This window comes from Chionomys nivalis, chromosome 26 (assembly GCF_950005125.1).
Source record: "Chionomys nivalis chromosome 26, mChiNiv1.1, whole genome shotgun sequence".
NCBI lineage: Eukaryota > Metazoa > Chordata > Mammalia > Rodentia > Cricetidae > Chionomys > Chionomys nivalis.
Window position 1 is genome coordinate 10,007,011 of NC_080111.1, and position 10,904 is coordinate 10,017,914.

The 10,904-nt window shown below is 42.1% G+C and overlaps 1 protein-coding gene across 6 annotated transcripts in view; it reads right to left on the reverse strand.

Annotated features, from left to right (window-relative positions):
* Positions 1-10,904, reverse strand: part of Bivm (basic, immunoglobulin-like variable motif containing) — a 25,783-nt gene continuing 14,879 nt past the window's right edge. For 5 of the 6 annotated variants that reach the window (XM_057758391.1, XM_057758390.1, XM_057758389.1 and 2 more), the window contains 4 exons: positions 7,071-7,203; positions 5,374-5,460; positions 3,316-3,412; positions 1-1,871 (listed from right to left, as the gene is read on the reverse strand). In XM_057758391.1, the coding sequence (XP_057614374.1) occupies positions 1,578-1,871; positions 3,316-3,412; positions 5,374-5,460; positions 7,071-7,203 (611 nt within the window). In that variant the 3' untranslated portion in view covers positions 1-1,577. The remainder of the gene's footprint in view (positions 1,872-3,315; positions 3,413-5,373; positions 5,461-7,070; positions 7,204-10,904) is intronic. The other variant, XM_057758392.1, reaches the window with a different exon arrangement.

Genomic DNA, 10,904 nt, shown 5'->3' on the forward strand with positions numbered 1-10,904 from the left:
GTAGAAAACAAAACTTTATTTGATGACAACATTTTAAAAGTTCCAGTATGAGCTTCTCAACAAAGTTGAAACAAAACCAACAACCTACAAATCTTTCGGTTCTTTGCATTTCAAGCTAAATAATCTCTTCAGAAATATGACCATTTTGTAATATATATCACTCTCTGTAGGCTAGACATGTACGAGTGGATAAATGGATATAAAATTCAAGAGAAAAAAAGAAAAATTTTTAAAAATAAAAATCTGAAACCTCCCCTTGAGGCCTTGAGGTGTATTGCAATATGGTTCCAACATCCTCACCACCTTGTACTCACGGAGATACTGAGTTGAGTCCTGGAATGAGGATATTACATGAAAGAACAAGACCCTAGACGTCTATGAGTCGCACACTGGCAGCAAAAGAAACACAACAGCAGCTAAAGAGGAGCTCAAGTATTGAATTCACAGTTCTGAAATATTTAATACACACTTCCAACAATTAATTGGATGTTTCACGAAAGGAAACAGCTCAGCGTTGAGAATACAGAGTGTTGTCCTCAGGGTGAGCTGGACATTGCCAATGTGTCTTCAGTGCCGTTGCTAGCACACGACTCCATTAAGAGACCAAATATCAGAACTCACTGCACTTATTACATGGATATAGATTCCAAATGCCCCTTAACTATATCCCTAAAACAAGTTTGTTCTAGATCTGAAGACATCGCTCAAGACCTACGCTTCTTGTAACTATTTCACAGACATGTGCCAGACCAAGAGTACCAGAATCAATGCCGTAAGTCACCCATCTGCACCTGTAGAAAGGTCAGTTTCTTGAGTATTTTCTGTTTCTGTGTTGAGAATCCTGAGACAGTTATTCAAGAAAGCTAAGAGGTGCAGTGGATACTGCTAGCATCGAAAGAACAACTGGCCAGATAGTTCCAAATGAGCTTTAACATGAGCAAAAGCTAGAGCCTAACAGCCCCCATTCTCTTTTTTTTTTTTTTTTTTGGTTTTTCGAGACAGGGTTTCTCTGTAGCTTTGGAGCCTGGCCTGGAACCAGCTCTTGTAGACCAGGCTGGCCTCGAACTCCCAGAGATCCGCCTGCCTCTGCCTCCCGAGTGCTGGGATTAAAGGCGTGCGCCACCACCGCCCGGCAACAGCCCCCATTCTCAAGGGCAGACAGTGCCTTGCAAATTGGTCTTAGGAATCAAAGTATCTGTAATACATGACTACAGATCAAGTTTCAAGAAATCGCTTCATGCTTTTAGTAGTTCAAGTCTTGATGCCGTTAAATGCATTTGTGTTTTTGTTCTGAAGCAGTTGTGATTTTATTGGATTTTTGTGAAACCCTTTGTCCAGATGGCTTATCTACTTTCAAAGGGCAGTAATCTGTGCTTACCTGCCTATATATTTGAAGCCAACCGTCGTAACACTATGTAAGCTTATTTTACTGGAGAACTACAGGTTATGCTTTGTATCACAAGATCTGGTCCTATCGATGGACTTAATAAAATCATCTTCTGCCTTAATGCAGTCCTGCACACAGCAGCAGTGTACGAAACTGAACCACTGAGCCAGTGGTTCGGTTCCCAGCGTGGTCAGTCATTGCCATTGTAATCACTGTAGCTGTGGTAGCCACTGTTCCTTCTCTCGCGGATACTAGACATCTTCTTCCATGCCGAGTCCTGGTGGAAACTAGCACTGAAGGATCTTCCCAGACGCCCATGCGGCTTCTTGGAGATATTGTCTTCACTCTCCGATTTGGCAAGTCCTTGGGCGTGTGTAGGAGGCTGTGGTTCTTGTCTAATGGTCCCAAATGGAAAGTTCCAAAAGCCAAATCTTTGCCAACTGAGTCTCTGGAATGCTATGAGGCAATGCAAATTTCCTCCCACCTGAGAAGGACAAAAACAGATGAAGAAAGAGACATTACTGATAAGTTTGTGGGGTCCTTATTGACTCCCTTGGGGGGGGGGGTGTTATTCTTTCCCATGTCTGAATACACTTTTCTATTCTGTACTCATCAGAGCACGCTAATACCCTCACCTTTCTTGTGGAATATTATTTTAAGGCGTTACATTTATTTATGCTCTAGAACATTTGGTTAACAACGGAAAGATGTGTTGCTTTTGTTTATGCCGCATTTGTTTAACTCAGTGCAGCTGTGATTCTTTGCCTGCCTAAACAGCCAATAGCAGGGCAGGAGAATGGATAGCTGGGGCTGGCAGGCAGACAGAATAAATAAGAGGGGAAATCTGGAAAAAGGAGCAAGAGAACAGGGAGAGGAGGATGTCAGGGGCCAGCCACTTAGCCACTCACAAAGTAAGAGCGAAAAGTAAGGATTTACACAAGTAAGAAAAGGGAAAAAAAAAACCTAGAGGCAAATTGTAGATGGGATCATTTAAGTTAAGAAAATCTGGCTAGAAATAAGCCAAGCTAAGGCCAGGCGTTGATCAGTAAGAATAAGTCTCTCCGTGTTGATTTATCTGAGAGCTGGGCGGCGAGCCTGCCAAAAGAGTAAAACAACCAACAACAGACTTTTCTTGCCAGCTGCCTTTCCAATTAACAATGTCCCGAGGGGCCAGAGTACTCCTCTCCACAGCCTTGACTCAGTGTAGTTATGGTCTCAATATACCTCACTCACACACTAAGGCGTGCCTTATCCTTCTCTCTGTGTGTGCTCGCTCTCCTCTCCGAAAAACTCATTCTACTCCCGTGTGTGTGTGTGTGTGTGTATAGACAAAGATTTTTGAGACACAATCTCTATAACTCAGATCAGACTGGCATGGAAATCACCGCCCTGCTATCTAAGAACTGAGATTCCAAGCATGTGCGACCAAACCCAGCTTCATTTATTCTTTTATCAACAGGTTTATGACAATCTATACTACATCTGTTTCGGAGAGCTTCCTGCAGTCATGTTTGTTCATATGGCTCTGCCTCGTGACCACCATCTACCCAAGCTGCACCAAGACCATTGAACTCAACCAAGGCAGATAAGGTTCAAGCTAGACCTGAAAATAAGTCATAAATTGAAAGTTAATCTACAAGAAAGGCATATTTAAATAAAATACTGTGGGCACAGCAAAGCCTACATAAGAATGACTAATATCGTGAGCCACTTGGCTTCTACCATTACTGCAGTATTGGCTGACATTTCCTTATGACTGTCCTTCTTGACCTAGAGTTTAAAGCTCACCTGTATCCTTAAAATAAGTCTTACTCTTCTGACTAAGGTAGTCGGAAGTTGGTTTCTGTTATTTACCACTAGAAGAGTATTAACAAAATACCACATTGTGGTCATTTGGGACGCGGTTTCCAATGTAGTGGTGTTCTTACCTTCTTTGTTTTCCGGAACTGCAGCCCTCTCTCCAGATGGCGGATATCTAAGAATTCTGGATTTTGAGTATTTAGATCAGTGACAATATCTGCCCATCTAGAGTAAGAAAAGAAACAATTTGCATTAGGCCCAAAGCACCATTGTCATAAAGCTTTTTCCAAGAGCAAGTTGCCACAATATATCACAGCAGTAACTGGTGATTATTCTCTTAGGTCAGGCTCCATCTACTAGCCTTTAAAGGCTTCTTTTTTCTGACAGTTGTGACTATCCAATTCCTGACAATGTTCTCAGTTAACAACTGGTTTTTATTCTTTTTTTTAAAAGATTTATTTATTAGTTATGTATACAGTTTTCCGTGCATGTATGCTGCATGCCAGAAGAGGGCGCCAGATCTCATTACAGATGGTTGTGAACCACCATATGTTGCTGGGAATTGAACTCAGGACCTCTAGAACAGTCAGCGCTCTTAACCTCTGAGCCATCTCTCCAGCCCCTGGTTTTTATTCTTTTTTTTTTTTTTTTTTTTTTTTTTTGGTTTTTCGAGACAGGGTTTCTCTGTGGTTGTGGAGCCTGTCCTGGAACTAGCTCTTTTTTTTTTTTTTTTTTTTTTTTTTTTTTGGTTTTTCGAGACAGGTGGAACTAGCTCTTGTAGACCAGGCTGGTCTCGAACTCACAGAGATCCGCCTGCCTCTGCCTCCCGAGTGCTGGGATTAAAGGCGTGCGCCACCACTGCCCGGCCCTGGTTTTTATTCTTACATGTCAACATACTCAATACCATCTTGTAGGCTCACGCAGTGGCATGCCACACTTTCAATTATAATCAAGTCAATTTATTTTCTTAAAATAAATCCCATGGGGTGGGATTTTATGTTGTACAAGCTGGCCTTGAACCCCTTGGTTCACATGATTCTGTTGCATCATTACCAATGTGCCACTAAGTGTCTACCCATATTTCTGAAAGAATTAAAAAAAAACAAAAACAAAAACAAAAACCATGCCTCTACTAATATACAAAATGGTTGCGGAGAAAAATCTCAAAGAAATACACATAAGTGAATCTGGTAAAGGTGTGAATATCAAGGTCTAAATAGGAAAATCAGGGATTTTCTATATGACCAGCAATACCATGAAAATTAAATTTCTTAATCAATTCAAAATAGGAAGAACTATTTAAAGGACATGCGTGAGTTTATATTGAAAAATTAAAACCACTGCTAAAAGAAATTAAAGTTCTGGTTATGTGGTGATACAGTCCTTGATGTTAGTTTGTAAGAATCCATGTCATTATGATGACCATTCTCCGTAAACCGTGAATTCTAGAGATTCTATCAGTCTGTGTGTAGGTACAGGTGATAGAGAGGGCATGGAGGGAGAGGAAAAGAAAAGATAGGGAAGGAGAGGGGCAAGGGAGGCGCAGGCCAGTGTGGATGCATGGAGTTTGGAAGATGACTATGCATCTTCTCTCCTTCTACCCTGTGGATTCCAGGGATCAAACTCAGATCAGCAGGCCTGCATGCAAGCACCTCTACCTGCCAAGCCATCTCACCAGTCCTAAAGACTTTATTTTCGTCAAATACGCATCTTTAGTAGAAATGATCCAGTTCTAAATTTTTTTAGAGAATCATTTTGTTGTTATTCAAGCCAGGGTTTCTCTGGATAGCGCTGACTGTCCTGGAATTTGCTCTGCAGACCAGGCTGGCCTTGAACTCACAGAGCTGTAACTGCCTCTGCTGGGATTAAAGGTGTGTGCCATCATGTCCAGCTGAAGAGGGGATTCTTAATTTGTTACTTAAATAGAAAAGCAAGACAAAAAGGGATAGAATTTCAAAACAGAAAAAGTACATCTGTGGCCATGGGAAGCAGAACTGGTCGGCTGTGGGGCTAGAGAGAAATAAAACACAGCACAGTTTTCTTGGGACATGGCCACACTGTGACTGGCTGATGACCACACAGGTGTTCCCATTTATCCAGGTGCATCTAGTTACACGATTTTGATCTGTGCTTTCAGTGAAGGAAATATTACACCAGTTAAAGAAAGAAAAGCTGCTAAAACAAACCTTTTACAGTGAATGGCAGGATGTTTTCTACTTGACTCTCCAATTAAAATCCAATACTCTACTTCCTGTAGTGAGAGAGGGCCCCTGCTAAACAGAAAATACATTCACAGCTTGATAAGCATATTTCACTCCATGAAGTACGCTGTTCCAAATATGTCTTGATAAAAAAACAAAACCCCCAAAAATGAAAACTCAAAAGATGGCTTTTGTTAATGTAGCATCAATACCAGCATTTTGGTTTGGGCCATTCAAGAAATCCATGAGTTAGATGTAAGCCTTAGTTATTTCAGGAGTTGAGAGAAAGAATGGTGTCATGCTTACTCCTCACATACAAGCAGTATTCCTGGGTCCGCCAGCTTCCACTCATCCTGCTCAGGTTGTCTGATGCACCACATCCAAGGACCTTTGAGTGGGACTTCTGGAACCCCTGGCCTCCAGAACAGAAAACCCCTCTATCCTAAAGGCCAAGTCATGTTCTGCAGCCAGACTCTGGGCCCTCACTGAATAGATAACGTTCAATGTCCACCACATCTCTTCCTTCTCCTCAGTCACCAAGCCCACAAAGCCAAGAATGACTTAACCAGAAAATTAGTAAGGTGAAAGAGTCACACTTTGGGTTCCATTTTCACCTGTTCTTCACCATAATCTCTGCTGTCAGTTCCCTCATGAAGGAACTTGCTAAAGAGAAAGAGTAACATTCAAACTCGGCACCCTTATTTAGAATATATCTCCTTCAAAGAGACAGGAGTTCCTGTGTGTATGTGCGTGTGCGTGCTTTTGTGTGTGTGTGTGTGTGTGTGTGTGTGTGAAAACCTGTTGTTCATGAGACAGAAACCAGATTAACAACAGGGAGAGGCAAATATAACCATGAAGTTTAGATAATGAAACTGGTCCCGAGTTTCCTTGTGATGAAAGAAAAACCTGACAATCCCATGTTCTTCACTATGAATACAGAAGGTGCTTTGTATGTAGTCAGTTATACATTCTTGGAACACAGCACGTAAGATACTGGCGAGGACACTGGGGATTGTTATTTTTAACAAAATCTCAGTCATCCAATTTTTTTTTCAATAGACTCAGATGCTGGGGTCAAAGCCTGCTAGCTCAGAGAGGCAGAGCAAGCACCCAGATGACCTTCCTCCTCAGCCATTGCTCCAGAAGCCTCTCCTCTCTCCTACTGTCTTCCACAAATGTCCTCCAACTCAATGTTCCTCCTCTCTACTTCCTGTGTCTACTGTTCTCTTGACCCCCTTTGACTCTCTATGTTTACTTCCCGTCAAATGATTGCTTACTCTGCCCCTTGACCTATGGAATGCTTTTATTTAATCCTGTTTACAATAAACCAAAAGTTCTTGGATTAAAGGTGTGCACTAAGGCTGGGCTACCCCACAACTATGAACAAGGTTTTTCCAGTACACTGCAATCTTGGGGTTCACAGTGTAATCAAACATCCTGGAACAGAGGCTAACACATGAATGGCCCTGCACCTTTAGTACTTCAGTGTGTACTTTCTCTTACAATCACTGAGCAACAGCTTCTAAGGGCATTCAATCCTGCAAAACGTATGCACGCTCGGTGTGAACAAAACACACTAAGGCCCCAATTTCTAAGAGACTAGAATCTGTTTAATTCCTGCAAACACTTTGTACAACCCATTTTCCTAGTTAAGTGCCCTTATCAAGGATGGAAATGCTTACCTGAATGCCTTATTAGCTTTGACAGGGGTTGCTTCGAAGCCAATTGGACAGAAATAATGATTTTGGCAGTGATAGATATAAGCCAGTGACTCATCTTTCAATCCTCGGGTCAACTTTGACAAGGCCCCTGGAGCTACAAAGATAAAACCAGGCAAACTGAGGGCCATAAAACAATGTCTGTATTTTACACAGAGGACTAATTAAGACATAATTTGGAACACACTCACATTTTGAGTTTCAGTAAGGGGATAAGAAGCTACCAATGTGGGTAAAAATATAAATGAATTTACTTTTAGTTTTAGATAAACCCAGTAGGAAAACACGTGAAGGATGCCCTTGCTTGCCAGAACTTTCTAAGAATTCTTACCAAGTTGTCTAAGAAATTCAATGAGTGTGTAAAACCCAGTAACTGTGCCCAATCATGGTCTCAACTTTTCGGGTTGTGGACACCTGCCACCACAAGCTTCTGAATCAGCATGCCTAAGCAAAAGCACATCCGTCTAGAAACTCTACACACACAAACTAAGTCTACAAAAGATTTACAAGAGAAACTTGAAGTTAAATTGTAGACATCTTAATGTCTAGATGCAGTACATACATCCCAACTTTTTTTTTTTTTTTTTTTTTTTTTTGGGTTTTTCGAGACAGGGTTTCTCTGTGGCTTTGGAGCCTGTCCTGGAACTAGCTCTGTAGACCAGGCTGGTCTCGAACTCACAGAGATCCGCTTTCCTCTGCCTCCCGAGTGCTGATATTAAAGGCGTGCGCCACCATCGCCCGGCCCATACATCCCAACTTAAAACTTACTAATACATATGAATAAATACAAACTCTAAGTAAAAACAAGCTACAATAACGGTGTATGTGCACGCACACATGTGTACACATGCACGCGTGCGCTCACACACACACACATGCCACATAGTAACTCTCACACACACCTGTCACATTATCCTTGTGTCAGCTTGACAGAGCTATAGTCAACTGAGTGGAGGGAACTTTGATTTACAAATTGACTCCACAAAATGTTGGCTGTAGGCAAACCAGTAGAACATATATTTTAAATTAGTGATTGATGTGGAAGGGGCCAGCCCATTGTGGGTGGTGCTACCCCTGGACTGGCCATACTGGGTCCTATTAAAAAGCAGTCTGAGCAAGCCATTAGGAGCAAGCCAGTAAGCAGCATTCCCCTACGGCCTCTATTCAGCTCCTGCCTCCAGGTTCCTGCCCTTTTTGAGTTCCTGCCTTGGCTTCCCCCAATGGACTGTGATTCAGGATATACCAGTCAAATACCTCTCTGGTCACGGTTTTCATCACAGCAATAGAAACCCTAGCTAAGACAATTGTCGTTCTGTAAATATCACACAGATCAAAGGCATCAGCTTTGCAGTCAGGCTGAAGTTCCATGACAGCTGCTTCTCCTCATCTGTTGCCCATCATTGTAACAGCTGTCAAGTGGTTTCAAAAGTATTAGCAGAGCTGGAGAGATGGCTCAGGGGTTAAGAGCACAGACTGCTCTTCCAGAAGTCCTGAGTTCACTTCCCAGCAATCACATGCTGGCTCACAACCATCTGTAAGGAGATGTGGTGCCCTCTTCTGGCCTGTAGGCATACATGCAGGCAGAATACTATACATAATAAATAAATCTTAATTTAAAAAAAAAGTATTAGCATGAGAAACAAGTTTTTATCAGTACTCAAAGCCATTAACTGAGGTTTCATTAGCTTGCATTCCTGGAAGAAATTAAATTATTCATTATCAAATAGCCCATTAAAGCTGGGAACCCGAAAAAGAGAAAGCTGAAAGCCTGCATAGTGTGTTGACAGGGATGGGCTTTCTGGCCACTGAAATAGCTGCTGACCCCAAGAACTGCCAGTCAGTATCTGCAGCAGCTCCCTGGCTGCCCCACATGGTCAAGAAGCGGGAGCTCTGCCTCTGTACGTGTTGATGTTTCTAGTTTCTACTCCGAAGTTCCTCCAAGGCAGTCCGCATAAACTTTCACTTCCCGGCAGGTCAGCACAGACAGGGATTCCTCTCTGCCAAAATTCCTACCTCACCGGCCGGGCAGTGGTGGCGCACGCCTTTAATCCCAGCACTTGGGAGGCAGAGGAGGCGAATCTCTGTGAGTTTGAGACCAGCCTGGTCTACAAGAGCTAGTTCCAGGACAGGCTCCAAAACCACAGAGAAACCCTGTCTTGAAAAACCAAAAAAAAAAAAAAAAAACCTACCTCACCAAGACTAATAGCGATCAGTCATTCCATAGGCTTGAGTTGTATCCACTCATACAGTAAAAAAACTGACCCCATAGGCAGTTTAGATGAAGAACTTTTAAAAATAAATTCAGTACAGTCTTTATTGCATTTCCATAAGCAAACATGATTGTACAGAGCTTCCAGATGGTGAATTAAAATAAAACCAATAACTCCTCTTTGTATACTCAAACATTGAAAGAGATGTCTATACTCACCATTGCTTTAGAAAAGCTCCTGAAATACTTTTAAATTGTAAAAGTTTGCAATGAGAAGCTTTCTCAGATAACTGAAACTGTTGTTTTGCAATTAGACTTGAACTCGAAGCCTTTAGACCTGATAGGCAGGCTCTTTACCACTGAGGACAGTGTAGGCTCTGGAAACTTCTGTGTTTCCTGAGACAGAGTCTCATTCGGTGTCCCAAGTCCTAACGAGGCCAGACCATGCTTAACTGAGAGCACACAAGAGTGGGTTCATCCAGGGAGGTATGGCCACAGACCAGGTCCTGCTTTGTAGTTCATACTAGCCTGAACCACAATATGAATCCCCAGGCTGGCTTTGTATGCAGAACAATCCTGCTGCCTCAGAGCCCCCCGAGTGCTGGGACTACAGGCATTGAGTCAATATGCCTGACAGCCCAGACATAGTCAATAAAAGAGTTTGTCATGCCTTCAATCGCAGCACTCAGGACGCTGAGGTAGCTTAAGTTTCTGTGAGTTTGAGGCCAGCCTGGTCTATAAAGCAAGTTCCAGGACAGTCGGAGCTACACAGAAAAACCCTGTCTCAAACAAAACAAAATAAGAGAGAGAGAGAGAGAGAGAGAGAGAGAGAGAGAGAGAGAGAGAGAGAAAAGAACTTTCATTATAAATGTAATACAAAACTTCATGAGTGTTGTAACCAATGCTCCAGGTTACATTCAGGATTCCACGGCGGCAGGGGAGATGGGTAAGAAAGTCTGCTCTCCTTGGCACTCACATCATCTTGTCTGCTGCAAACACTCTTTTACCAGTTTTTCAGAAGCCACTAGGTGGGTTTCCTTCTATGGAATAATGTTTCTAGGGTTATTAAATATGATACATAGCATCGTATAGATAGCTATATATGCTATTATATGTATAATATGACTTCTAACGATAGGATGTTTTTATTTCCCCAAGGTATATAACATTCTTTTGATAATTTCAAGATCAGCAAACATACTCTTTTTGTTTTGTTTAACACAATGGCACAGGAGACTGCTTCCTGGATGTACACTAGTTGCACAGACCCTGAGATCGACAATAACAAATGGAACCTCCTGAAAGTAAGAAACTAAGAAAGTAAGGCAAAGGACACAGTCAACAAGACAAAATGGCAACCTACAAAACGGGAAACATTCTTCACCAACCCCACATTGGACAGAGGGCTGGTCTCCAAAATACACAAAGAACTCAAGAAACTAGTTATCAAAATATCAAATACCCCAATTGAAAAATGGGGTACAGATCTAAATAGAGAATTCTCAACAGAGGAATCTCAAATGGCCAAAAGGCACTTAAGGAACTGCTCAAGATCCTTAGACAGCAGAGAAATGCAAATCAAAATGACT